Raw genomic sequence first — 27,367 nt, forward strand, 5'->3', positions numbered from 1 at the left:
CCACCTCAGCAGGCGTGGGCGCAGGAGCCGGCACCGCTGTGTCCTTTTCCCAGCTGTGACCCAGCTGCTGTGGCCAGCGCGCCCCAGCCGGGCAGGGGCTGGCAGCAGAGGTGCCCGGGGCAGGAGGGCTGTGCTGCGCAGCTGCAGCAGGGTGAGGGGGACGTTGCCGCGCCGCTGTGAGATGCATCTATTGTTAGATCGTCACAGACCAGCAGACGGGCCAGAAGATTCAGATTGTTACAGCACTTGATCAGAGCTCAGCAGGCAAGCAGTTCATCTTAACAAATCACGAAGGCTCTACCCCCAGCAAGGTCATCCTTGCCAGACAAGATTCCACCCCAGGAAAGGTTATCCTGGCAACTCCAGATGCTGCAGGTGTCAACCAGCTGTTTTTTGCATCCCCTGATATATCTGCACAACAGATCCAGGTAGATAACCCACTTTGTTTCATCCTTTGGTTCAAATGGGGTGAGAGGAGATGCTTTTGTTTCCAGTGACCTCTGTCTGGGTTCTCTAAAAGGAGTTGTGGTTCTCTAATGCTGTGCTTTGCCTCGCACCAGGACTCAGCACGGATATGTAGCAATGGCATGAACAGGAGACCCAAACACTTCTGCTTTGGGTAAATTCGTTCCTCTGGAGATTCTAGAGCCTGGCTCATGAGATTAGGAAGAGTGCTGCTATTTTGGGTGCCATTTCCAGCTCCTGCCATCCCACCAGGCCTTCTTTAGTTCTGCTTCATTGACTCTCCATCTGTTTTCATGCCTTGTTGAAAGCCAGACTTGTTTTCTCCATTGTCTTCATCACTTCTGCCCCTCTCCCTGTGTTGTGACTACTCCTCTGCTGCGTCAGTAGTACTCCAGGGTTGTTACTCAGAGAGGCTTCAATCCATTCCCTCACCCTGGCACTTCCAGCCCTTGTCAGAAGTCCCTCCCCAGCTCTCCTGCAGCCCCCTACAGGGTACTGGAAGGCTGCTCTAAGGTCTGCCTGGAGCCTTCTCTTCTCCAGGCCCCAGCTCTCCCAACCTGGCCCCACAGGGGATGTTCTGCAGCCCTCATCCTCTTCATGGCCTCCTCTGGACCTGCTGCAGCAGTTCCTCTTTAAAGTAACCTCATTGAGACTATAGCCCCCTGGGGTCTTTGTGCTCCTCTGGAAGCCAGCCCACTGCTCCCATGTGCTGCCCCTGTGCCAGCTTCAGCTACAGCCCTCTGCTCTGTGCTGTGGGGCTTTGGAAGCTCAGACACCTTTGCAAGTGGATGGCCAAGATTCTAGCTCCAAGGAATTTGGTTGCTGTGGAGGAGCAGCAGCCAAAGCCAAGCCCATGGAGAGACATTTAAGCACTTCTGGTGGTATCCTGCACAGGAATTTTAGGTAAAGCTGATCAAGAGTCTAAACCAGGGAGGTGTAGCTTGGAGTGATGAGGAGCATGACACAGGTTGAAAAGGCAAAGTCCAGGGAGAGAGGAAGTCACAGCTCCACAGGCTGCACTAGGCTGGAAGAGACCCTCCAAGGTCCTCTCGTCCAAGCCCCTACAGGCAGCACTGACACCTCCAACTGGAGCGGGCTGCCCAGGGACACATCCAGGCTGACCTTGGATGTCTCCAGCGATGGAGCCTCAACCACAGCCCTGGGCAGCCTGTGCCAGTCTGGAGGGAAAAATCTGAGCATGCAGTTTGGGCAAGGATTAGCTTGGGAGGTGGCTGGGCGCTGTGCCCTGCAGCTGGGGTGGGTCTGCTCTCAGCCCCCCCCTGCGGCAGAGATTCCTCTCCTCACCTGAGCTCCTGGAGCACAGAGCTGCTCTCCTCTGGGATCTGTCACGGTTTCTGCCCTAAACGATCATCTGCAGTTTCACCTTTGTTGTTCTGTAGACTTCACTCGAGATGCTCTGCAGCAAACCTCTCCTGAATTGCACCTTGACATCGACTCACTTGGCAGAGCCCTTTCTGCCATCATCTGCTTACCTTCAGTGGCTCTTCTCCATCTTAACAATCAGTTCTTATTCTTCCACGTCCATGAGCAATCCTCTGAGTCTGGAATTTTATCTCCTCGTGGGCCCACTTCTGTAGTCCTTCCTTATGTGGAACTTCTCAGTTCAGAACAAGTTTCATTTATGGAAGGACTTGGAGTTTGCTTCTCTGCATTGCATACAGTGTGCTGAAGATGTGGAATGCTAACAGTGGGAACTGGGGAGGAAGGAAAAGTGGCTGTGCTTTTAAGTGGGTGTTGCTGTCCTTTAAAGGCTGTTAAATTAAGAGTTCAGAGGTGCTTCTGCACAGCACTGTTAGCAAAGTCTACCTGTGCAGAAGTAAGCACACCCTGAGAGAGCATCTCTGCTGCCTCCCCAGTGCTCCTAAGAGCAGCTGATGCCATTGCTCTCTGGGCAGTTACCATTCTCCTTGCCAGCTTCCCCTCAAGAGACAGCATAATGCTTCTGAGCTCTAACCTCTCTGGACTGGGAAGAGTGTTTTTGTTGTGCATGTACACAGCTGCCCCTCGTGCTGCTTTCTCAAACCAGATTGCTGCTCTGCTTGGGATGGGATTGACTTTTCAAAGAGCCACTTGGAAGTCTCTAGTGGCAGCCCTATAGTGATGGGGTCCTAACATGATGTGCTTGATGAGGCTTTGGAGGTACCAGAGCTAAGTGAGTGAGGCACCAAAGCTGCTGGCATAATGTCAGAGCGTTGCTGAAAGCCAAAGTAGGTAGCCCCTGATGGGTGATGGTGCCCTGAGTGCATTCTCTGCTGCTCACCATCCCTGTGTGGTTAATAAAGCTGCCTGTGGGGCTGCAGCCTTTGCAAGGGCTTCTTGTTCCCCCAGCCTTGCACTACAAGGGGGTGTGAGGATGGGCAGGTTACAAGGCTGTGAATCCCAAAGTGCACAGAGGTGGAGCCTGCGGGTGGGAGATGTTTGCCAGCCTACTCTGCAGGAGCTTTGAGGGAGGTGAAACCCCTGAGTCCTGCCCAGAAGGGCTGCCTCTAGAACTTGTGTTGCAGCTGGGAAGGGAGCACAGTGGCATGGCAGGCAGCTCCTGGGTGTCTGTGAAGGCTGGGCTGTAGTCAGGCAGACCTCTGGGTAGATTTGGCTCCCTGTGTTGAAGAGAAGAGCAGAGCCTGAGCTGTGCTTTCACCTTTCCTGGTGGGGAGAAAAGTTAATTCTTTCATCTTTTCTTTTCCAGATTTTGACAGACAACTCCTCCAGCGAGCAGGGCCTCAGTAAAGTGTTTGATCTGTGTGTGGTGTGTGGGGACAAGGCCTCAGGTACTGACTTCTGCCCTCATGTAGTTTAACTGCGATGCTGCCCTCTTCTAAAAGGAGTTGAAGTTCCTCTGCAGCTCTGCAACAGTTCACAAGCATAAACACATCTCCAGTGCTCAGGCTCTGGAGCTCTCCATCCTAGAGAGCAAGGAGGTGTCCCCACAGCCTCCTCTCCTCCACACTAAACAACCCCAGGGCCCTCAGCTGCCCCTCCCCAGCCCTGCTCTCCAGACCCTTCACCAGCTTCGTTTCCCTTTTTATGTTGCCTTTTTAAGGTTGTTTTCTTGTGTAAGATCAGTAACCTCTGGGGGAAGGAAAAGGACTTCATGGGTATTTTTCTGAGAAAAAGAGCAAATACTTGGGATTTGTGAGCCCCCACCCTGAATCCTGCCTCCAGGGCTGCTGGCCCCAGCAGCAGGAGGACACAGAGCTGTGGAGAGAGCCCAGAGCAGGCCACAAAGATGCTGGCAGGGCTGGAGCAGCTCTGCTGTGAGCACAGGCTGAGGGAGCTGGGGGGGTGCAGCCTGCAGAGGAGAAGGCTCCAGGGCACCTCAGAGCTGCTGCCAAGAGCTGAAGGCAGCCTGCAGGAAGGCTGCTGAGGGGGTGTGAGGCAGGCCAAGGAGCAATGGTTTGGAGCTGAGGCAGAGCAGGCTGAGTGTGGAGCTGAGGCAGAAGCTGTTGAGTGTGAGGGTGGTGAGAGCCTTGCCCAGGGAGGCTGTGGCTGCCTCCTTGCTGGGGGTGTTGCAGGCCAGGCTGGGTGAGGCCTTGAGCAGCTGAGTGCAGCTGAGAGGTGTCCCTGGGCATGGTGGGGGAGGTTGGAGGGGCTGAGCTCTGAGCTCCCTGCCAGCCTGAGCCATTCTAGGACTAAAGAGGATAGCCCAGAAGAGCAGGCAGGAGGATTTCAAGTTCTAGACAGGTATTAAAACATATCAAATAGACCTGGGGATGTGAGATGGGTGAGCAGAGCAGATCCCTGAGCTCCCTTGCAGCCTGAGCCATTCTGTGACTGGGAAACAGCCTCCATCCCCCAGTGCCCACTGTGCCTCATGCTGCTCTTCACCCAGGGCGCCACTACGGAGCAGTGACCTGTGAAGGCTGCAAAGGATTCTTCAAGAGGAGCATCAGGAAGAACCTGATCTACTCCTGCCGTGGCACCAAGGACTGTGTGATCAACAAGCACCACCGCAACCGCTGCCAGTACTGCCGGCTGCAGCGATGCATCGCCTTCGGCATGAAGCAGGACTGTGAGTCCCTGGCAGGGGGCAGCTGAGCTGGCAGCTGGGGAGAACTTTGCGCTCTCTTTTCGTGCCCTCTGTCTCAGTTTGGTGGTGTTTTTCCCAGGGTATCCTCTTTTGTTTAAGTGCTGCAGGCAGCTTGGTGTGCCAAGGAGCACCTGCTCGGGAAGCTCAGCCAGCACAGTGCATGTGGGCAAAGGGAAGGAAGGGAGCTTCAGGGAGGTCACAGGACATTAGGGGTTGGAAGGGACCCAAAGACTTCATTGAGTCCAACCCCTCTGCCAGAGCAGGACCATGCAGTCTGGCTCAGGGCACACAGGCACACATCCAGACAGGCCTTGAAGGGCCCCAGAGAAGGAGACTCCACAGCCTCTCTGGGCAGCCTTTGATCTCCAAGGTCCCTTCCAAGCTAAGCCATTCTGTGAGTGGTGTTCCTGGGTGACAGCTGCCAAGCCTGTTTCTGCCTTCTCTCTTTTATACATGCAGCTCAATTTTTCTAGGCCTAAATTAAGCTTCTGGACACTTTGAATCCTTCTGCCTTGCTGTCAGGTTCTGCACCGGTGAGGTCAGTGGCATTTGCTGTTCCCTTCTGACCGAGCTCTGCAGCAGGCAGGCAGAGAGCCATACGCAGGCACCAAGAGTTCAGTTCTTCGCCAACACCTTGCTGCTCCCCACAGCTACCTGAAAGGAGGCTGTAGTGAGGCTGGTGTTGGCTGCTTCTCCCAAGTAACTACAGGCAGGACAAGAGGAAATGGGCTCAGGCTGCACCAGGTGAGGTTTAGATTGGATGTGAGGAAGAGTTCTTTGACTTAAGAGTGGTCAGGCATTGGAAAAGGCTGCCTGGGGAGGTGGTGGAGTCCAGCCAGGGAGCTAACACCACCATGGCCACCAAACCATGGCCCCAAGTGCCATGGCCACACCTGTCTGGAGCACCTCCAGGCATGGGCACTCCACCAGCTCCCTGGGCAGCCTGTGCCAGTCCCTGACCACTCTTGCAGCAAAGATTTTTTTAATATCCTCTCCAACCTAACCCTCCCCTGGCACAATTTGAGGCCATTTGCTCTCCTCCTATCACCTGATCCTAAGGAGAAGAGTGTTAGGGGTTTATCCCGAGCTGTTGGCAGAGCCGTTACTGAACCTGCAGAGTGAATGAAGGGGGGGTGGAAGGGATTATCTGCAACCTGGGAGCTGGCTGAGGAGTTGCATCCTGTTCTGCCCAGCTGTGCAGTGTGAGAGGAAGCCTATCGAAGTGTCCAGGGAGAAGCCTTCCAACTGCGCAGCCTCCACCGAGAAGATTTACATTCGGAAGGACCTGCGGAGCCCTCTGGCTGCCACCCCCACCTTTGTCACAGACCATGAGACAGCGAGGTGTGCCCCCCCCCCCGGCTGCTGCTTGCTGCCTCCCACAGCCAGCACCAGCTCCCTTCTCTTCCAGTCGTTCCACTGAGCCTTCTTCTCCTGGCAGGTCTGCAGGTCTGCTGGAGTCGGGGATGTTTGTCAACATTCAGTCTGCCATCAAAAGCGAGCCTGCCGTGCTGATGGCTCCAGACAAGGTGAGTGCTGGAACCACAGAACCCAGGGCTTGGGACCTCTGCACAGCAGCCAGTCCAGCCCCCTGCCAGAGCAGCAGCACCCAGGGCAGGGCACACAGGAGCACAGCCAGGTGGGGCTGGGAAGTCTGAAGAGGAAGAGACTCCACAGCCTCTCTGGGCAGCCTGCTCCAGGCTCCAGCACCCTCACACCAAACAGCCTCCTGGGTTCCAGCCTGTACCTGTTGTGCCTTGTCCTGTCCCTGGGCACCACCACACAGAGCCTGGCACCTTCACCCTGGCACCCACCCCTCAGGTATTCCTGGCCACTGCTCATGTCCCCTCTCAGCCTTCTCCTCTGCAGGCTCAGCAGCCCCAGGGCTCTCAGCCTTTCTTCCCAGCAGAGCTGTTCCAGTCCCTTCAGCATCCTCACAGCCTCCTCTGCACTCTCCCCAGCAGGTCTGTGTCTCTCTGGAACCGGAGAGCCCAGAGCTGGGCACAGTGCTGCAGGTGTGGGCTCAGCAGGGCACAGCAGAGGGGCAGGAGGAGCTCCCTGGCCCTGCTGGCCACACTCCTCTTGCTGCACCCCAGGATTCCATTTGCCCTCCTAGCCACAAGGGCACTTTGCTGCCCCGTGCAGAACTTGCTGCCCACGTGGACAAGTGCTTAGCCCCCAGTCTGTACTGCTGTTTATTTCTTTCCAGATGCAGGACTTAGCATTTGTCCTTACTGAACTCCATGTGGCTGTCCTGCCCCCAGCTCTCCAGCCTGGCCAGGTCTCAGTGGACACAGCCTTAGGGGGTGTCAGTCCCCCCTTCTCATGTGGCATCCTCAGCAATCTCAGTGCCCTCATCGAGGGTGCTGGTAAAGATAGTGACCAGAACTGACGCCAGTACTGGTGCAAGTGGTCCTGAGCAGGGAGGGAAGGGTGCTCTGCTCCGTCCTGTTGTGTTCCTGCTTTGCTAAGCTGTCTCCAACCACTCCTCTCTCTTCACCAGAATGCATAAACGCTCAAACTCTGCAGTCAGTGCCTCCCTCTGTGCTTCAGAGAGCTCTGAGGGCTGCTTTGTTCCCTTGGCACTGGACAGTCCTGGCCCTTGGGTGGTTCTTTTGCCTAAATGAAGTGAGGTGTTTGCAGCTGAGGTCTTTGCACAGCCTGCAGTGCACTTCAGGAATGCTGTTGGTTAGCTTTTCCCCCTCTGTCACTCGTGGTTTGGACCCAGCTCATCACAGCTATCTCAGCAGCAAGCTTATTTCTCACCTGCTTTTCCTTTGCTTCCACTTTGTTGCTCTTCCTGACCCACTGAAGCCAGGTGGGTGCTGTGTGCAGCAGGCAGCTGCTGTGTTTTCTATCCGATACTGCATCACCTCCTGCTGTTTTCAGGCAGTTTGCCTCACTCCCTCTGTCTGCAAAGGGCTCCAGCAAAGGTTCTTTATCCCATATCACCTTCCTGGCTCTGTAGAATCTGTCAGTGCAGGCTGGCAGCTACCAGCAGCTGCAGATTTACCTACCATAGTGCACTTGTTTGTCTCTCTGGGTGGGAAGCATCTCTTACTGCCTCCAAGTTACTTGTTACCACTGACTCGTGGAGTTCCCTTGCAGTTACTCAGATGACATAGAATGGTTTAGGTTGGAAGGGACCTTAAGATCATCCAGTTCCAACCCCCTGCTCTTCCACCTTCCACCCAGGTTGCTCCAGGCCTCATCCAGCCTTAAACATCTAAGGAGGAGGCATCCACAACCTCCTTGGGTAACCTGTCTCACCACTCTCATACTGAAGAACTTCTTCCTCAGATCCAGGCTAACCCTACAGAAAAGGTTGATGTGAAAGACATAAACCCCAGAAATGGCTGCAGCAGAACTCTTCCTGTTCTCTCGTTCTGCTGCAGAATCCCTCTCGTTCTGCCTTTAAAGGAGACCTTTTATCCATTCCTTCTTCTCCACCATTCCCCTACCCTGTTCTAGTGACTCATTTACATGAGGAAGGAAGGAAGATGCTAAAAATACCCTCTAGTGCAGCGCTGGTGAGTGATGAGTGGAGAGGATCCATCCTGCACTTGCTGCCCATCTGTAGCGTCCTTTGTGAAGGCAGCAGAGAGCTATTCCTTGTCAGTGGCTAAATATTTGGTATGTTGGAGGCAGGGCAGCCTCTGACTGCTGCTTTATGGTTGCTGACTGACTGAAGAGAGTAATTTTCTTGCAGATCCTCTGCACATGCTTGATGGTTTTATTTATGCAGAAGGTTTCTCTGTTGCCAGGATGAGAGAGCTAAAAGCTGTGGGCTTTTTTTTCCCCTAGGTTGAAGCATGTCAGGGAGATTTAAGCACACTGGCAAACGTGGTGACTTCACTGGCAAACCTCAGCAAATGCAAAGACATCTCACAGAGCACTACAGAGCTGTCTATGATTGACAGCTTGAGTAATGGAGATGCATCCTTGTCTGAGCTGCAGCAAGAGGAACAAGCCAGCAGTGATGTGACAAGGTAAGGCATGTTCCACTTGCAAATACTGCTGCTGTTTGGAAAGGTCTCTGTCAGCTCAGGGCATTAATTAAGTCATCACACTGTAGGAAGTAGCTGCATTAAAAGCAGTGATAATGACAGCCTGAGCTCATGGACAGCATGAACCTTGTAAGCTTCTTCCAAGTGAAACCCTAAGGAAGTTCCAGTGGGGAAGGAAATGCTCCTGGCTGTATGTGTTTGAAATGAATTTCATTGTCAATGTTGCAGCTTCTAGAGCTTACCCATGAATGCATTCCCTTTATGCCTACTTTCTGTACCCTGGAGACAGAAGACATCCCAGGTACCTCTCTGTAGTCCACTTCCATCTGTTCAGTCCACTTGTGCATGCCTCAGTCCCCCTCCTGTGTGCACATCAGGGTGTATAGGCCAGGGAAGGGCTGGGGCCCTGCTCATTTGCCATCCCCAGCCTGAGGCAGTGCCAGCAGCTCTTTTGTTGTGATGTCTCCTGTGGTTGTAAATGACTTTGTCCAGCAAAGTGAACGTTCAGAGTTCAGTTGTAAGCATCTCCATCAATGTAGATAACTACAGAGTGTGGGGGGAGAGGAGCTGGCAAAGTTCTAGCCCAGACTTGGGCAGTAAAGCAGTGACTTTAGGCTCTGTGGCTCTCAGGTTAGAGCCAGCTCTGCTTACAGTTTTTGTGAGCTTTGTGACCTCAGTGCCTGAGTTTTTCATGCACTACTGAACACAGCTGGTATTGCTCTCAGGATGTGTCCTCTGCCTGTGGGCAGTGATCAGGTCTCTGCTTCTCGTTGGAGCTTGCAGAGCTCAGGACTGGTCTTGAGCAATGAACAACAGAGCTGGTACCAAGCAGCAAGATGAGGGCCAGCTCCATGCTTGTCCTGACACCTCCTCCAGAACACTGCTGGCTGGAGTCACTGCCCCACATCAGAGGCAGCCAAGTGTGGTGCTGACAGCTTGGGGGTGCTTTCTCTTACCTCTTTGCTTGGACTCGGTGCAACCGAACCAACTCTGTGCTTTGGAAGCGATGTTTTCAAATTCAGATACTGACCCCAACCACAGCTCATCTCTTAAAGTGGTTCCCATTTGTGCTCCAAAGCAGCCAAACTCTGCACAGTCTGTGCACTATGTTGCTTTAACAGCAGTCTGGGGATCCTGTCCTCAAAGTGCTCGTGCCAGCACCCTCAGTGAGCATCACTAAAGAGATCTGAAAGGCAAACTGTGAATCAGCAGCACAGCCAATATGTCAAAACTGTGAATTCGTTGGCAACTGCTGTGAACAGGATCTGCTGCTGCTAAGTTTTGTTTCAGAGCCACTGCAAGTTGGAATCCTCAAGGACTTTGTTTGGTGAGGTGTCAGGAAAAGCATGATGCGGACTTCTGGTTTCCAAATGTGGCTGTGAAGCTGACATCTAAATGCAGCTCTCAGGCCTGGGCAGGGTCTCCTAAAAGGAAAGAGCCTCTGAAGTGCCGCGTCGCTTTGCTGTGTGTTTATTGGTGTGTGTGGTGGTCTTGCAGGGCGTTTGATACTCTTGCCAAAGCATTAAATCCAGGAGAGAGCACAGCCTGCCACAGCTCTGAGGCTGCTGACACTGGTGTCCAGCTGCTGGGAGGAGAAACGAGCCTGAGCATCGTGGAGATGGAGGGGCCCCTGCTCAGTGACGCGCACGTAGCCTTCAGGGTACGGAGGGCTTCTGTCTGCTGACTGCTTGTGGCTGCTCTGACGCAGCAGTGGGAGAGGAGGCTCTGAGCAAACCTTCTGTGGAGTTCCCTACAAGGGCCCTTACCTGTCCAGGCACTGGCATTCATGGCTGAGCAATGTGCCCCTGGTGTTCAGGGACCAGCTTCTTGTTTGGGATGCCCTACAGTACCAGAGCTGCATGGAACTGCTGGGGCTGGAGAAGCCCTCTGAGGTCATCCAGTCCAACCAGCAACCCTGCACCACCATGGCCCCTAAGCCATGGCCCCAAGTGCCATGGCCACACCTTTCTGGAACACCTCCACCAGCCCCTGGGCAGTCTGTGCCAGTCCCTGATCACTCTTGCAGCAAAGACATTTTCCCTCCTCTCCAACCTAAGCCTCCCCTGGCACAGTTTCAGGCTGTTTGTACCCATTTCTCTAACCTGAGACCAAGGAGAACAGACCAACCCCATGCCATCCCTGGAGGTGTTGAGGAAGGGTGAGGGGCACTTGGGGAGAGGGTTTGCTGGCTGTGCTGCTGTTGGGCTGATGGTTGGACTGGGTGATCTTAGAGAGCTTTGCCAACCACAACAGTTCCGTGATTCTTCTGACCACTTACTCCTCTCCTCTGGGGGAAGCTTTAGAAGGTACCAATGGCTCTGTGGGAGGTTTTTGATGTATTTCTGTCTTTGTAAATGGAAGCAGCTTCAGCCTGATTCCAGTGACCCTTCAGAACTTCTGTCCTTGAGAGTGTCTCAGAAGTTGAGTTTCAGTTGAGGTTCTCCCCACACACTTAGCTAAGACCAAGAGTGGCCTTTTACCCCCGTGTTTGTCATGTTGTAGCTGCTGTGGGCTACAGCAGCACGGCTCAGAGTGCAGAAGGAAGTCACTTGGGTTTACTGCAGGATTCATCTCATGTCTGTGTACAAACCAATTTCACTTGGTCACTTCAACTCAGACTGATTTTTCCCTCTCCTCTCCATGCCTTCCCCATGAAGAAAGTGCAGTGAGTGACTTGCACAGCTGTGTTTAACACTGTTGTTGTTGTTGGCAGCTCACCATGCCCTCTCCTATGCCTGAGTATCTCAATGTTCACTATATCTGTGAGACAGCCTCCAGGTTGCTCTTCCTGTCCATGCACTGGGCACGCTCCATTCCATCCTTCCAGGCTTTAGGGTAAGTGTTTGCTTTCCTCTGCTTGTGGAGATGCACTTTGTCTTTATCCATGTTCACTCTCTCCTTCAGAGACACTTCACTATCTCAATCTTGTTCCTTAAAGCTGGTTTGTGGATTTCTGAATCCAAATACTCCAGCTTCAGCCCAGATCCAGGTGGGGCTTTGAAGGAGAGCAGCAGGGCAAAAAAGGGGATTCTGCCTCTTGGCTCTGCTGAGACCTCCCCTCCAATCCTGCCTCAGGGCTGCTGTCCCCAGCAGGAGGAGGACACAGAGCTGTGGAGAGAGCCCAGAGGAGGCCACAAAGATGCTCTCTGGAGCAGCTCTGCTGTGAGCACAGGCTGAGGGAGCTGGGGGGGTGCAGCCTGCAGAGGAGAAGGCTCCAGGGCACCTCAGAGCTGCTGCCAAGAGCTGAAGGCATCCTGCAGGAAGGCTGCAGAGGGAGCTGTGCTGAGGGGGTGTGAGGCAGGCCAAGGGGCAATGATTTGGAGCTGAGGCAGAGCAGGCTGAGAGTGGAGCTGAGGCAGAAGTTAGGGAGGGTGCTGGAGGCCTGGCCCAGGCTGCCCAGGGAGGTTGTGGAGTGTCCTTCTCTGGAGGCTTTCCAAACCCACGTGGATGTGTTCCTGTTCACCTGCCCTGGGTGATCCTTCTTTGGAGGGGGATTGTGATGATCTCCAGGGGTCCCTTCCAACCCCTGCCATTCTGTGACTAATGCTTCCAGCAGAGAACTTCTCATCACTTCTATTTACCCTTTGAGGATTTCAAACCTTGCTCCAAGCACGAAGGCAGTGCCGGAAACAGCAGTCAGGAGGCTCAGGAGCTTGGCTCTGCTGTGCTCAATTTCAGACACATTTTTAATGGAAAGGGTGTAGCAACCTGGCAGCTTTCGAGTGGGGGAAAAAAGGACCTCTGAGTCCATCCTACATCCACAGTACAGGAACCACTCAAGCTGCTCCTTGGTTTGCCTGCTCACATCAGTGTCACTCAAAGCCCAGGGTAAATGCTAAGCAAGCAGCCATGGTGGAGTATGCCCAGAGGTTGCCATTGCCTGGCACTGCAGCTTTGCTTTCCTGGTAGAAATCCATCTCGTGGCAGGCAGCAAACCAAACCTGAGTGCTTTACAAAAGCCCCTCTCAAACTGTGCCAGCCCTGAGCCTGCAGGCAGAGACCTCTGCTGCAGGCCTTCGTGCTGGGGCTGGGGCTGAGTTCAGTGAGTGCTTTGCAAAGTGTTCCCCAGGTGAAGAGAGAAAAGCAACTGGGGGCTGGGCTCGGTGCCCGCCTCGCTGCCCTGCTCGGGACCCTCCCAGCCCCTGCGAGCCGGTGGCTGGCAGAGGGGTGTGAGGTGCAGTGGTTGTGTTTCGGACAGGCAGGACACCAGCATCCTGCTAGTGAAGGCCTGCTGGAACGAGCTCTTCACGCTGGGGCTGGCACAGTGCTCCCAGGTGATCAACGTGGCAACCATCCTGGCAGCCTTCGTCAACCACCTGCACGGCAGCCTGCAGCAGGGTGAGCGGGCACTGGGCTGGGATGGGGGAGTGGGCGCGGGGCCGGGGTGGGTGTGTGGGCACTGGGCTGGGATGGGGGCATGGGCACTGGGCCGGGATGGGAGAGTGGGCGCGGGGCCGGGGTTGGTGTGCGGGCACGGGGCCGGGATGGGGGCACGGGCACGGGGCCGGGATGGGGGCACGGGCACGGGGCCGGGGTGGGTGTGTGGGCACCGGGCCGGGATGGGGGCGCGGGCACAGGGCCGGGGTGGGTGTGTGGGCACCGGGCCGGGATGGGGGCGCAGGCACGGGGCCGGGGTGGGTGTGCGGGCACTGGGCTGGGATGGGGGCATGGGCACAGGGCCGGGGTGGGTGTGCGGGCACCGGGCCAGGATGGGGGCGTGGGCATGGGGCCGGAGTGGGTGTGCAGGTGCCGGGCCAGGGGTGCGGGCATTGGGCAGGTTTGGGGGTGCTGCCACAGGGCTGGGATTGGGGGAGCTGACAGGGGGCCCAGGTCTAGCGGTCAGCCACGGGGCCCAGATCTTGGGGGGTGCTGCAGTATTCCCAGACTTGTGGGCAACTCTTTCTGTGGTTTTCAGTGTTGAAGGGCACAGAAGCCTTTGCCTACCCTGCAGCTGTTAAGGCAAAGAACCTGTTCCTAACCAAGGGGTGGGTGTCAGGACAAAGGTGCCAGGCTCTTTATGATGGTGCCCAGTGACAGGGTGGTGAGCAGTGGGCCCAAACTGCAACCCAGGAGGTTCCACCTCAAGATGAGGAGAGACTTCTTTGGTGTGAGGGTGCTGAGACCTGGAGCAGGCTGCCTGGAGAGGCTGTGGAGTCTCCTGCTCTGGAGACGTCCAGGAGCCACCTGGCTGTGTTCCTGTGTGGCCTGCCCTGGGTGCTGCTGCTCTGGCAGGGGTTTGGGCCGGATGATCTCTGGAGGTCCCTTCCAGCCCCTGCCATGCTGTGATTCTGTGACACTGGGCAGTAAGGAGCCTCAGGACACCTGAGCCTTAGGCACAGAGCTCATGTCAGCAGCAGCAGTGTGCCTTGCACTCCTAAGTTGGTCTTTCCCCTGCTTGGTCATTCAAGCTCTAGTCCACGTTGGAAGCTTTAGTGGCAGGAAAACCAAGGAGCAGAGAGACTGCTCTGGCCCATAGTTGTTGCTCAGCCCTGCTGTGTGGCTGTGCAGGGAGTGTGGGCTCCCCACTCCTTGGATCCAGTGAGGCCATTCTCTGTGGGAGTCCTGAGGCCACGTTTCTGCATCTGTGCCTTGCCCCTGCTGTCTGTGCTGACATGGACAATCTGCCCACAGAGAGGGGAAAAGTGGTCATGGAGCACATCTTCAAACTGCAGGAGTTCTGCAACAGCATGGTGAAGCTCTGCCTGGATGGGTATGAGTATGCCTACTTGAAAGCCATCGTCCTCTTTAGTCCTGGTAGGTGACCATGGTGCGTGGCCAGTGCCAGCCTCTGCTGGCTTTGCCATGGCACCTCTGCCTGTGCCACTTGTGAGATTACTGCTGAGCTTCTGGGAGGATATGGGAACATGTGAAGAGGATTTAAGATGGAGATTAGGGAGAAATTCTGTGTAGTGAGGCTGGGGAGGCACAGTTTGCACAGGGAGGCTGTGGGTGTGCGCCTCAGAGGTGTTCAAGGCCAGGCTGAAGGAGCTGGGCTGGTGAGAGGTGTCCCTGCCCATGGCAGGGGGCTGGAACTGGATGATCCTGAAGGTCCCTTCCAACCCAACCCATTCTGTGAATCTGATTCTCTGAAATCTGCACACACAGCTCCCAGGAGCTGGCAGCTGTTAGCCTGTAGAAGAAGCAGCTGAGGAGGCCTCATTGCTCTCCACAACCACCTGAAAGCAGGCTGGGGTGAGGCAGTGTTGGGCTCCTGTCCTGAGTAACTGATGACAAGGCAAAAGGAAGTGGCCTCAAGCTGCACCAGGAGAGGTTTAGGTGGGATACTAGGAAAAATGTCTTTGCTGCAGGAGTGGTCAGACACTGGCACAGGCTGCCTGGGGAGGTGGTGGAGTCCCCATCCCTGGAGGTGTTCCAGAAGGGTGTGGACATGGCACTTGGGGACAGGGTTTAGTGGTGATGGAAATAGGGGTTAGAAAGTTTGGCTTGATGACCTTAGAGGACTTCCAACCTTAACAATTCTTTGATTCTATGGAAATCAAAGAGCCCTGTGCTCAGCACTGCTCAGGCCTCACCTGCATTGCTGTGTCCAGTTCTGGGCTCCTCCATTGCAGAGAGATGCTGAGGTGCTGGAAGGTGTTTGGAGAAGGGCAGCAAGGCTGGGGAGGGGCCTGGAGCACAGCCCTGTGAGGAGAGGCTGAGGGAGCTGAGGGGGTGCAGCCTGCAGCAGAGGAGGTTCAGGGCAGAGCTCATTGCTGCCTGCAGCTGCCTGCAGGGAGGCTGTAGCCTGGTGGGGTTGGGCTCTGCTGCCAGGCACCCAGCACCAGAAGAAGGAGACACAGCCTCAAGCTGTGCCAGGGCAGGTCTAGGCTGGCTGTTAGGAGGAAGTTGTTGTCAGAGAGAGTGATTGGCATTGGGATGGGCTGCCCAGGGAGATGGTGGAGTGCCCGTGGCTGGAGGTGTTTCAGAGGAGGCTGCTTGAGACACTCAGAGCATGCCACACAGCAAAGCTGTCTCAAACACTGCTGCCAGAGTGTCACACAGCAAAGCTTTCTCAGCAAGAGTGAGCTCAGCCTTGCATGTGCCTTTGTTTGAGCTCTGGTGGTGTTCATATGAAAAACTAAGTCAAACTAAACACGGGAAAGAAATGGAAGGAGAACCAGCAGTGTCCTCTGGCAGAGCTGTGAGGTCGCTGCAGCTGCCAGGCAGTGCTTGCAGCATGCTCACAGTGGCTTTCAGTGCATCCCATACAGAGCAGCTCTAACAACCTGCAGTGGCCTTTGCAGATCACCCAGGACTGGAAAATGTGCTCCAGATTGAGAAGTTTCAAGAGAAGGCCTACATGGAGTTCCAAGACTACGTCACAAAAGTGTATCCAGATGACACTTACAGGTCTGTAAACATCAACCACAGCCTCAGGCTGTGCCAGGGCAGGTTCAGGCTGGATGTTAGGAGGAATTTGTTGGCAGAGAGAGTGATTGGCATTGGAATGGGCTGCCCAGGGAGGTGGTGGAGTGCCCATGGCTGGAGGTGTTGAAGCCAAGCCTGGCTGGGGCACTTAGTGCCATGATCTGGTTGCTTGGGCAGGGCTGGGTGAGAGGTTGGACTGGTTGAGCTTGGAGGTCTCTTCCAGCCTGCTGGATTCTCTGATTCATTTCCCTACTGTTGAAGACATTGCTGAGCATCAGTTCAGTGCTCTGCTGGTTCCAGTGCCTAAGCCTTTCATGGACCAGAAGCAGTGAAGTTTGACCAGTTAAAAATGAATCCCTTCTTATTTTCCTCTTCTCTTCCTGCTAGCAGGACTGTGCCAAACACACAACTAACCCTCCCTTCCCGACCCTCTTTTGCAGGCTGTCCAGGCTGCTCCTGCGCTTGCCTGCCCTGCGGCTGATGAGCGCTGCCCTGACGGAGGAGCTGTTCTTTGCAGGACTGATTGGGAACGTGCAGATCGACAGCATCATCCCCTACATCCTGCGCATGGAGACGGCAGACTACAACTCGCAGCTGGTGGGGCAGGCCGTGTGAGCGCAGCCCGCGGCTGCAGCCCTGGCACTCGGGGCACTGGAAACACATGCCCTGTCTCCAAGAGATGGCAATAAGCCTTCCCCTGCACCTTTCCAAAGAAGGCCAAGATTCCTCCTTTGCAGTACACTTGGGAGACCTGGTGGAGCGTGACAGGAGACGCAGGATCACTTCCTGCTTCTCGTCCGATCGCCGAGGACTTGCAAATGAACTCCGCACCTGAAGAGTCAGCAGCTGTCCATCCTATTTTTGTAGGTAGATGAACTTGGAAGATTTGTTTATGAAGCCCAGGCTTGTGGAGAAGCAGCAGCAGCTGTGCCTGAACTGAGCTCTCTCGACTTAGTTTGATGGGTTAGAGGAATAAATTAACTTTGCTCTCCGAGTTGAGGCTTCAGTGTGCTGCTGCTGCCTGTTTCTTGCTGATCAGATGGGAAAGACCTGCACAGACATCTTGCCAAGGACACTGTGGCCATGGGAACAAGGTCACCACAACCAGGCTGAGCCTTTCCTGTCTTGAGGAGATCACCACAACCAGGCTTAGCTTTCCCTGTTGTTTTGGGGAGATATTTGTTTCTTGTTGAATAGAACACATGAGAAGTGCAGGGAGAGTAGAGGAAGTTCACCTGCTAGAATATTGTGGTGGTGTGTTGATGGGGCGGCAGCAGAGTTCCGTGGCTGCAGAGGCATGCAGTGGGCGCGGAGGCATGCAGTGGGCGCGGAGGCATGCAGTGGGCGCGGAGGCATGCAGTGGGCGCGGAGGCATGCAGTGGGCGCAGAGGCATGCAGTGGGCGCAGAGGCATGCAGTGGGCGCAGAGGCATGCAGTGGTGCAGCAGCATGTCCGTGGTAGGCACCAGCTGGGTTATACTGTGAAAACCCAACCTAAACCGTTCTTTCATTAACCATCTTTAAGCTGTGAATTCATGCTTTGGGATGAGGAATTGAGGCACAGTTGGGTTTTCCTCGGGACTGGGAGCTTTGCCATGGTCTGGTTGGACTGAGTGATCTTGGAGGTGTCTTCCAACCTGGTTGACGCTATGGTTCTTTAAAAGAGGTCAGCGAGTGCAGGGATGAACCTGGGTTGTCTTATTTCTGTCTGATAACCGTCGCAGAGGGTGAAGCAGCAGCTCGTGGAAAGGCTCCACAGCAAAGTTCAGGGTTCCTTGGCTGGGGTTTCTAGGGTGAACTGCTGCTCAGTTAAACGCAGCCTATTCACTTCCCTCCAGCTCAGGCCTTCACTCTTTCTAGCAGTGGCTGTTTTCTGCTGGCTTGGTCTCCTTTCCCCATCCCTATGATTTATAGTCTGCGAATAAATGTTCTTTGCCACTGAGGGAAGGGCTGGCTGATGGCAACTGCTTGCTCTCCTGCTGGGCAGCAGCGCAGGGGTGTCCGGACGCAGGGGGCAGGCTCTGTGTGTGGTACCAGCTGGAACACAGGAGCGTCCCCCTCAGGGCCGGGACAGCCACGAGCCGGGCCCGGAGGCCCCGTCCCAGCGGCCCGAGGAGATACGCGCAGGTGTGTCCGGCCGGGCAGGGGCGCGCAGCCTGCCACCGAGCAAAGGCTGCTCCGCCGTTCTGCCGCTCCGCCGCTCCGCCGCCCCGCCGCTCCCGCCGTTCCGCCGCTCCCGCCGTTCCGCCGCTCCCGCCGCTCCGCCGCCCCGCCGTTCCGCCGCTCCCGCCGCTCCGCCGCCCCGCGGTTCCGCCGCTCCCGCCGTTGGGCCGCCCCGCCGTTCAGCGGCGCTGTCGCGGCGGCGGGGCCGGGCTGCGGCGGGGCGGGGCGGGGGGCGGAGCGGCGCCGCCCAAGATGGCGGAGTACGTGCAGGTGCTGCGGCGGGCGCTGAAGCACCTCGGCGGGCACGGCGGCGTCCGCGGCGCCCTGCTGCAGCTGCTCAGGTAACGGGTGACAGCCGCAGCCGGAGCGGGCGGCGCGGCCGCTCCCCCTCCCTTCTCGCCGCCCCCCGGGGTCACCTTGAGCGGGTCGCGGCCGGGCGGGTGGGCCGCGGCCGGTGTGGGTACGGGAGCGAGGCGGGGGAGCGGCAGCTCGCCGCTTGCGGGCAGTGCCTGTGTGCCTGTGCCCGGGCAGCTGCGGGCCGTGCCTGTGTGCCTGTGTGCCTGTGCCCGGGCAGCTGCGGGCCGTGCCTGTGTGCCTGTGTGCCTGTGCCCGGGCAGCTGCGGGCCGTGCCTGTGTGCCTGTGCCCGGGCAGCTGCGGGCCGTGCCCGGCGGGGAGCGGTGCCGGGCCCGAGGGGAGGCCGCTCCGGCATTCCTCCTGCGTGGGCCCCGTCGCGGGCCGCTCCGGCTCGCCGCCCCGAGCCTCGGTCAGCAGCGGGCGCTGGGGCGGTCAGAGCGCTCCTCCGGCAGGCTCCGGGCGTTGCTTTCCCTTTGGGCACCGCAGGTTCCTCGGCGCTGGGCACGGCTCGGGCGGGTTTCCCCAGCGTGCAGCCTCAGTCCCTGCAGCACAGCTGTGCGCCGAGGTGCCGCAGCCGCCTCCCGCAGGTGCCCATCGTGTTGGCACACCGCCTGTGCCCTCTCCATCGCCTCAGCTCGGTGCCAGCTTCCGTAGTAAGCTGTCTTGGTGTGCAGACCTGAAAGCTGTGCTGCTGCTGGACCCCAGCGGTGGAAAGCAGAGGATTCCTTCATCTGTAATCTCGGACACCTCGAACCCTGCTCCTGCCTCCTTGGGCAGCAGGCTGGCACCACTGACCCGTGCCAGCTTTGAATGCCCTCCGCTCCCAGGGGCACTTCCTGCAGAACTAGTTGCAGCCATTGTTCATGGGCAGGTCTGTGGACTTTGCCCCCCGAGCACAGAACCTGCTCCACGTTAAATCGTCTCCTTCCCCCCCCACGCACCTCCCCTGCACCTTGGGAGCAGTGCGCTGGACTGTGATAGAGCCCAACCGAGGCTCCTCCCGAGCAGGAGGAGCTGCAGCTCGACTGATGAGCTCTTTTTGTTCAGGCCCTTGATGAGATAAACCCTTTGAGGCCAAATTTTCCTTACCTACAGTCCTGCTTGGGACAAATGCCAGCAGAAAGGCAAGGTGCAGGCCTAGGGAGAAAAGAGCACTTCAGTCATTGCAGGGTTTTGTTGGGATGCAAGTCACAGGCTCAGCTGAGCTGTCCATGTGCAGAGTCCTGTTAAAACAGCTTCTGTATGTGAAGTGTTGTGCACCTCAGGTGGGCCAGTGCAAGCCTCCGGGGCTGGCAGGGGCAACGTTTGCACCTTTCACAGTTGCACAGAAGCTAGAAATGAGCTGAGCCTGCACTCCTTTGGCAAGTAGCTACAGTGCTTAAAGTGTCACTGCTCCTCTCTGATTCAGTTGTGGCAGTTAATGAGGCAGGAATGATAAAATAGGAGTTCTTTTATCTCCCCTAAACTATCTACAGAGCAGCTGACTTTGGCTGCTAATTCAGTCAGGAAAATCTTCACAAGGGTTTGGGGGCAGTGTAGTACTGTAGGAAAGTCAGAACACTGGGAAGGTTTAGCCACATATTGTCTCTGCCTCACTTACAAACAGGCAGCCTGGAGCCCTAGGGCAAGTCTGTGCTGCTCACTTCGGTGCAGTAGGAATTTCAGGGTAGTCCCTGGCTCCTTTGTGGCAGTGTTGGAACTGCTCAGCCTCTTGAGAGCTGTTGAGAGGCTTCCAGGTCTTCCCAGTCTCTAGCAGAGTGCTGGGAAAGAGGCAGAGGATCTCTGACCTGAGGCTTCCAGGTCTTCCCAGGCTCTAGCAGGGTGCTGGGAAAGAGGCAGAGGATCTCCGACCTGAGGCTTCCAGGTCTTCCCAGGCTCTAGCAGGGTGCTGGGAAAGAGGCAGAGGATCTCTGACCTGAGGCTTCCAGATCTTCCCAGGTGGGTTTGAATATCTCAGTATGCCCAATCAAGGTACACTGAGGAAGCTGCAGGAATTGCTGCTTGTGTTTTGAGTCCTTAGACCTGAACAGCTTTTTTAGTAGCTTCACAGATGTGTCTTGAGTTTCTGTCACAGGTTTGTAACAGCCCTTAAGGAACAGGTTGCCCAGGGAGGTTGTGGATGTCCCCTCCTGGGAGATGTTCAAGGCCAGGCTGGATGAGGCAACCTGGGCTGCTGGGTGGTGTCCCTGCCCACAGCAGGGGGTTGGAACTGGATGAGCCTTCAGGTTCCTTCTAACCACCCCCTGTGTGAATCTCTGAAACCTCTGTCACAGCCTCCTCCTGAGAGGCTGCTGTTTTGGGCTCCGCAGGGTGAACGAGCTGAAGACTGGCACGCTGGTAGGAACGGACAAGTATGGAAACAAGTACTACGAGGACAGGAGAAACTTCTTTGGTATGTATGCTGATGAGAACACCTCCTGAGTGGCCAGCTCTGGAGTCTCTGCTAGCCTCATCATCTTCTTCCTTGCCCAAAGGCTGGCCTTAGTGTCCCTGGGCAAGCTTTTGATTCAGCCACCATAAAAGTGCAGTCACAGTGGAAAGGAGAAACACAGAAAAGGCCTTGGGAGCGAAAGCCCCGAGCGTGGAGCCCTGGGGAGCAGCTCTGCCTCCTGCTGCAGGGCTCTCTGCACTACGTGAAAGGGCTGTGCGGGCTCAGCTCACCCAGTGTTTGTCCCGCAGGCCGGCACAGGTGGGTCATCTACACCCAGGAGATGAATGGCAAGGACACCTTCTGGGAAGTGGATGGCAGTATGGTGCCCCCTGAATGGTGAGTCTGAGTTAGGGATGTGGGCAGCTGCCCTTGGTGTCACTGCCTCTCTCTTGGCTGGGAGTGCAAAGCAGGAGATAAAAACCCCACACAGGCAACCACCCAAGCCCTGGCAGCACCACCCACCCAAACACCAAAGAGCCACCACCCAGCACCCCAACCAACCCACACCCCTACCAGGCCACATACCAGCCAACCAAAACCCCAACCAAGCAACCCAGAGCCATCAGCAGGGTGCTGGTGCCAGCTGCTGTTCCCTGGCACAGGACAAGGTGGTGAGCAGCAGTGCCAGGATGCTCTGCACGTTGCCTGCTGCTTAACTGCTGTTTTCTGAAGGTCTGGGGCCGTGCTGGTGCATTTCACTGCTGCCTGTGTGCAGCCCTGAGGTCCCGGAGCTCTCCAGCCCCACAGCTCTTAGTGCTCTTTTGGTCATCCCAAGTAACTCAGGGCAGCCACACGGGACATGAGGCAGCAGTGCTCTGCTGATGCTTGGTGTGTAAAACCAAGGTCCTTTCAGGGTGGAAATCCACTCAGGATTTCTTTCTGCACACAAAACATGAGGCATTATCTTAGAGACACTGGAATAGGCTGCCCAAGGAGGTTGTGGATGTGATGTGTTTAAGACCAGGCTGGGTGAGGCCTTGAGCAGCTGAGTCTAGCTGAGAGGTGTCCGTGGGCGTGGTGGGGAGGTTGGAGGGGATGAGCTCTGGGCTCCCAGCCTAAGCCATGCTGTGTTTGTAAGCTGGCAGACCCCCTGCAGCTGCAGACACGGTCACAGCTGTGGAGTTTGGGTAGCATCAGTTGTGGTTTGAGAGCCTGTAGACCACAGCACTGGCTCCCATCCCTTCAAGTCTTCATGTGGAAATCTCCATCCTTACAAACGTGTTTCAGACCTGGGAGAAAATCCTGCATTGTCTTGAGAGCGTTGGAAGATGCTTTGAGGAGTCTGTGTCCAGGGGCTCAGTCTGCTCAGTCTTGACTCTGCTCAGTGAGTCAGGCATCTGCTTCAGCTTCTTCAGAGCTTTGCTGTCCTCCTGCCTTGCTTTGCTCTCAGTAAGCTGCCTGCCTCTCTGGGTTTGAAGTCAGTAATTGCTTTTGAATCCTGCTTTCCAGGCGTGGTTTTGTAGGCAGAATCTGCAGAGCTGTGGCCATCTCCAGGCTCTCAAATGGCTTTTTGTGCATGCTCCTCAAGCTGGCCCATGAAGAGCTTTTCTTGAGCAGCTGGGAGCAGCCTGAGAGACACCAGGGCTCCAGAGGGCTCTCTTGGGCACACTGTCAAGGGGGAAGCCTTTCCAAAATGGAGTTTTCTGATTTTGCATGTTTGTACTGAAGTCGAATGGGAGCTTTTGCTGGAGAGAGCAGACTCTGCGCGGCAAGAAGTGCTGCGGGCTTTGAAGGGGACTCTGTTGTGACCTGAGGCCTTAAATACACAGAGTTGTAAGCTAAGCTGTGAAATCCCTTCAGGGCTTCCAGTAGCTCTGACATGTCTCAGCCAGGAGCAGTTCTGTTTCTGGGATCTGAGGGTTGGCTTTGCTGATCTCTAAACCTGAGCCAAGTTGGCTCTTTATGTTCTAGAACTCCAGAAAATCCTGAGGGCAAATCCATTAATTACCCCAGAACTACTCTCTTGTAAAAGACTTCATGGATTTGCTCTTGGAGAAGCTGCAGGAGTGTAGCTTAGATGAGGAGAGGAGCCAATTCGCCAGCGTTTTTGTGACGCTTCAAGGAGAGAGAGTGTGACAGAGGCAGCAGAGCTGTGGGGAAGGGTCTGCGGAGCAGGGCTGGTGGGGAGCAGTGGAGAGACCTGGGGTGGTTCAGTCTGGAGAAGAGGCTGAGCTCTCTCAGCCTGTCCTCGCAGGAGGTGTTCCACTGCCTGCAGCAGCTTTGTTGCTCTCTGCTGGATTCTTTCAAGCAGTTCCCTGAGGTCCTTCTTGAACTGAGAGGCCCAGAACTGGACACAGTATTCCAGATGTGGCCTCAGCAGGGCAGAACAGAGCAGGAGGAGAACCTGTCTGGAGCTACTCACCACAGCCCTTCTAAGCCAGCACAGGCTGCCATGTATCTGCTGTGTTTGTCTCGCTGAAATCAGCCTCCTCCGGAGTGGCACTGAGTTAGGATGGAGATAAATGCTGTCTGCTCAGAAGAGATCCCCTGAGAGCCAGGCCCGGGCTCGTTCCCAGCCCCTGTCAGGTTCCTCACCGGCACTGTCTTCGTCCCTGCAGGCACCGCTGGCTGCACTCCATGACAGATGACCCTCCCACTACTCACCCCCCAGTGGCTCGGAAGTTCATCTGGGAGAACCACAAGTTCAACCTGAGTGGCACTCCTGGGCAGTACGTTCCTTACTCCACCACTCGCAAGAAGATACAGGAGTGGGTCCCGCCCACGGCAGCGAGCAAGTAGCAGCAGCAGGGCCCGGCCCCAGCCTGCCTCCCGGTGCAGGTGGACTGAGGCCTCGCTGCCCTGCACCAAATAAAAGCCTCTGTGACAGCTCTGCTTTAGGTTATTGGCTTGGGGCAAGGCAAGGGAGGAAACACTGGGAAGAGGCAGAGGACAGAGGCCATGGCAGGTCTTCAGCTCCTCAGACCCATGGCTCTTGGTCCTGCTGGCAGAGGCTCCTCTCTTCCCAGCAGCAGCTCAAACTCTTGTTTTTCACCATCATAACTGTTCCACCACCTTGGCCACAGGCTGCTGCACTCCATACCCTAACACAGGTTATTGGTGAAGACAACCAAGGAGGAGCTTCAGTGTGTGTCCTGTGCTTGCAATTGCCTGCCTAGAAGAAAAGACTCCCTCCCTAGCAGCCACGCCAGAGGCTGCCCTGCTGGCTCCTTCCCCTTCTCGCCCCCAGCTGCCTCCTCATTAAATCCCTGTCCTCATTAATTGATTTATTGCAGGTGGCTGTTTCTGGCTTTGAGCTGGCTGCAGCCTCTCGGTGCCCCAGGAGCAGCACTCGCTGAGCTCTCCCAGCCTCATTCACACAGGTGATGTCCATTGACTTCAAGTCAACAGAAGCACCGAGCCGGCGGCAGAGCCGTTTGAGCCCCCGCTGAGCCCTTAGCAGCTCCGGAGAGGATTTGATGTGACCTTAACAACCAAGTTTGCCCCAGTGCAGCTGAGAAGCTTCGTTAACTCTCCTCTGTGCATGTCCCATGGGCACACAGGTAGGTACAGCAATTAGCCCACTTAATTCTGACCTTAATGCCTTTTCTACCTGTTTCATTGCTCCTCCTTCCTTGCCCTGTGGATTTTTTTGCATGGTAGTCACTTCCTACACCTCCTGTGCTGAGAAAAGAGGCCTCAGAGGCCTGGTTTGTCCTTTTGTTGTCACCTGGGACAGGAACATTGAGGGAGCAAACAGTTAACGAAGGGATTTATGTGCAGCAACTCTTCTAATCCTCCTGGGGTTCTTGGATCTAACCATGCCAGGGGAGTAACTTCCACCCTGCACATCCCCAGTTCCTGGCAGTCATGGAAATCAAAGAAGGGCAGGCAGGGACTGGAGGGGACCTCAAAAGATCACCTGGTCCAGCCCCCTGCCAGAGCAGAGCTTCTCTCTAGCTGCCAGGAATTGCCTGGATCCTGCTCTCTGTGTTCAGATCCAAACCCAAGCTCTTTGCTGTGCATCGGCAGCACTTTCAACCATCCAGTTCTGAACCCTCTGCTCTCCTGAGGGGTTTGGCTCTTCAGGTACTGCTGCACTGACCCCAGTCCCACAGCTGGCATGAAGACCTCCTCAGCAGGAGCTGCCTGCCCTTTAGAGGAGCTGGTGCAAAGCTCTTTGCCTGCACACCACCTTTGTCCTCTCAGGGCAGCCTGGGCGCTGGCAGATCTGCTCCCTCCGAGGGGCAGCAGGGCTGGAGGCTGCTGTGGGGCAGTTCCCTGAGGTCCTTCTCGAGCTGAAGTGCTCAGAGCTGGACACACTATTGCAGATGTGGCCCCACCAGGGCAGAGCAGGGGGGCAGGAGATCCTCCCTAGCCCTGCTGGCCACGCTCCTCTTGATGCACCCCAGGATGCCCCTGGCCCTCTGGCCAGCAGGGCACACTGCTGGCTCGTGCCCGTCGCTTGTTTTCTGCTGACTCCTTGGCTGTGTTTGTGTCTGACTGGCATCAGAGCACGTTCAGGGGGTGCTGGCTCTGTCTGCTGTGCGTTGCAAAGCCAGGACGTAGGCAGCAGCTCCTGCTAGAATTACTCCTTGTTTATGTACTTAATGCAAAGCTACCCCGGGGGAGGCTCTGCAGCTGCCAGAGGAGAATGTGCTCCCGCTTCAGCGGCTGCAGCGGGGCTCAGCAGCACGGTAAGGCTGCCGCGGGCGGCCCCACAGCGAGCCGTGGCACGGCGCCACCCCGGGGCCCACGGCATGGCTTCACACCAGCTTGCTGCTCCACTCCTCAGTTAGCTTCGGGGGGCTGCAAACATGCAGCACTTGGTGGCTGCTTCCAAACATTCATTTAACTTTTGGGGGCTCCAAACATGCAGCTTCCCAAAATCCCCAGGAGGGCAGCCTGGGGTGCAGGAGGGCAGCCTGTGCAAGGGGAGGCTGAGCCTAATTTCTGCTGCTGGAAGTTTGCTGCTGGTGGCTGCTGCATCAGCTGGGGCAGCCTGCCCAGCGCTGCTGGGGCTGCTCTGCTCTCCCTGCTGCTTGCTGATGGCCATTTGCTCTGAGCTCAGAGGTGAATGCACACGAACAGATGTTTCATTTCCAGATGTGTGATTTGCTTTGTGATGGCCGAGGAGTGCAGGAGGCGTCTGCTAGGGAGGTGTTAGAAGTGTCCATGTGTCCTGGCACAGAAGCTGGGGGGAATATAACACAATATTGCTGAATTTTGGCCCTCAGGCCAAAATGGTTCCAGTGTGCTGCAAGAATGAGGTACACCTGGACCAGAATGCAAAGCCAGAGTGCCCAGGGAGGGGCAACACAGCTGGGGCAGGGTCTGGAGAACAGGGCTGGGGAGGAGCAGCTGAGGGAGCTGGGGGTGTGCAGTGTGGAGAAGAGGAGGCTGAGAGAGACCTCATTGCTCTCTGCAGCTCCCTGAGAGGAGGCTGCAGCCAGGTGGGGGTTGGGCTCTGCTCCCCAGGCTCAGGTGAAGCAATTCTACAATTCCAGCTTCTGAGTGGCTCCAATTTAGCTGCCGTAGTCAGGATCCTTAAGGAGCACTTCATGTCCTTGCTTTGTGGGCAGGTCCTCCAGAGGTCCCTTCCAACCCCTACCATTCCCTGTAAGAACACAGAGCACTCTTGCACATGAAGAGGGTATCATAGAAGCATGGAACGGTTTAGGTTGGAAGGGACCTCAAAGCTCACCCAGTTCCAACCCCCTGCCACAAGCAGGGACACCTCCCACTAGAACAGGTCCAGTAACCAGGATGCTGCTCCCCCTTGGCCTGGCATCTGTGCATCTAGTGAGGGTTTATTTTAGCTTGGGCCTGCTGAGCAGGAGCCACCTTCCCTTCTGCCTGAGAGCCTCCAGCTGACAGCTTCTGCAGCAGAGACAGCCTGTGGCATGCGTGCAGAGCCAGGCTGCCGAGGCTGTGCTTTCACTCACTCTAGTGACTAGGCAGCAGCGCAGGCTGACAGCTCAGGCACTCATTAATGAAGCTCCCCTGCATTCCCATTCACAAAACTCTTAGTCAAACTCTAAAACCTGTTTCAAGGCTGTTATTATTGTTAGTAAAGCTGCATGAATGCTTTCCCCTCCTGTGGCAGTGTAAAGACAGAGCATTTTAATTAGCCTGAAAACTACCCCCGGATTACTGATCCTCTCCCTCCTCCTTCTTGAAAGTCTGGGAGCTGGGGGCGGGGTGCAGCCTGCAGAGGAGAAGGCTCCAGGGCACCTCAGAGCTGCTGCCAAGAGCTGAAGGCAGCCTACAGGAAGGCTGCAGAGGGACCTGTGCTGAGGGAGTGTGAGGCAGGCCAAGGGGGAATGGTTTGGAGCTGAGGCAGAGCAGGCTGAGAGTGGAGCTGAGGCAGAAGCTGTTGAGTGTGAGGGTGGTGAGAGCCTGGCCCAGGCTGCCCAGGGAGGCTGTGGCTGCCTCCTTGCTGGGGGTGTTGCAGGCCAGGCTGGATGAGGCCTTGAGCAGCTGAGTGTGGCCTCTCTTCAGAAAGCTGTAGTGAGGTCTCCCCATACCATCTTTTCTCCAGACTAAACAACCCCAACCCCCTCACCAGCCTTGTTCTGAGCAGCTGGTGGGAGGTGT

The 27,367-nt window shown here is 56.2% G+C and overlaps 3 protein-coding genes across 6 annotated transcripts in view; all 3 read left to right on the forward strand.

Annotated features, from left to right (window-relative positions):
* NR2C1 (nuclear receptor subfamily 2 group C member 1) overlaps positions 1–16,879 on the forward strand; it is a 29,626-nt gene extending 12,747 nt beyond the window's left edge. For 2 of the 4 annotated variants that reach the window (XM_064154891.1, XM_064154889.1), the window contains exons 3-14: positions 198–428; positions 3,173–3,254; positions 4,316–4,495; positions 5,707–5,854; positions 5,952–6,039; positions 8,315–8,499; positions 10,015–10,177; positions 11,231–11,352; positions 12,716–12,855; positions 14,149–14,271; positions 15,762–15,867; positions 16,326–16,879. In XM_064154891.1, the coding sequence (XP_064010961.1) occupies positions 198–428; positions 3,173–3,254; positions 4,316–4,495; positions 5,707–5,854; positions 5,952–6,039; positions 8,315–8,499; positions 10,015–10,177; positions 11,231–11,352; positions 12,716–12,855; positions 14,149–14,271; positions 15,762–15,867; positions 16,326–16,500 (1,743 nt within the window). In that variant the 3' untranslated portion in view covers positions 16,501–16,879. The remainder of the gene's footprint in view (positions 1–197; positions 429–3,172; positions 3,255–4,315; positions 4,496–5,706; positions 5,855–5,951; positions 6,040–8,314; positions 8,500–10,014; positions 10,178–11,230; positions 11,353–12,715; positions 12,856–14,148; positions 14,272–15,761; positions 15,868–16,325) is intronic. The other 2 variants (XM_064154890.1, XM_064154892.1) reach the window with 2 other exon arrangements.
* A 1,390-nt stretch (positions 16,880–18,269) lies between these two features.
* NDUFA12 (NADH:ubiquinone oxidoreductase subunit A12) lies at positions 18,270–23,659 on the forward strand. The gene is made up of 4 exons (XM_064154898.1): positions 18,270–18,388; positions 20,712–20,794; positions 21,082–21,169; positions 23,392–23,659. Exons 1-4 carry the CDS (start codon positions 18,300–18,302, stop codon positions 23,570–23,572), a joined length of 441 nt encoding a protein of 146 aa, XP_064010968.1. The 5' UTR covers positions 18,270–18,299; the 3' UTR covers positions 23,573–23,659.
* A 91-nt stretch (positions 23,660–23,750) lies between these two features.
* The window catches only part of TMCC3 (transmembrane and coiled-coil domain family 3), a 74,875-nt gene continuing 71,258 nt past the window's right edge, over positions 23,751–27,367 (forward strand). Inside the window, exon 1 of the mRNA XM_064154895.1 lies at positions 23,751–24,333. Within this exon, the coding sequence (XP_064010965.1) occupies positions 24,322–24,333 (12 nt within the window). The 5' untranslated portion in view covers positions 23,751–24,321. The remainder of the gene's footprint in view (positions 24,334–27,367) is intronic.

The sequence above is a fragment of the Pogoniulus pusillus genome, chromosome 15, assembly GCF_015220805.1.
Source record: "Pogoniulus pusillus isolate bPogPus1 chromosome 15, bPogPus1.pri, whole genome shotgun sequence".
NCBI classification, from domain to species: Eukaryota; Metazoa; Chordata; class Aves; order Piciformes; family Lybiidae; genus Pogoniulus; species Pogoniulus pusillus.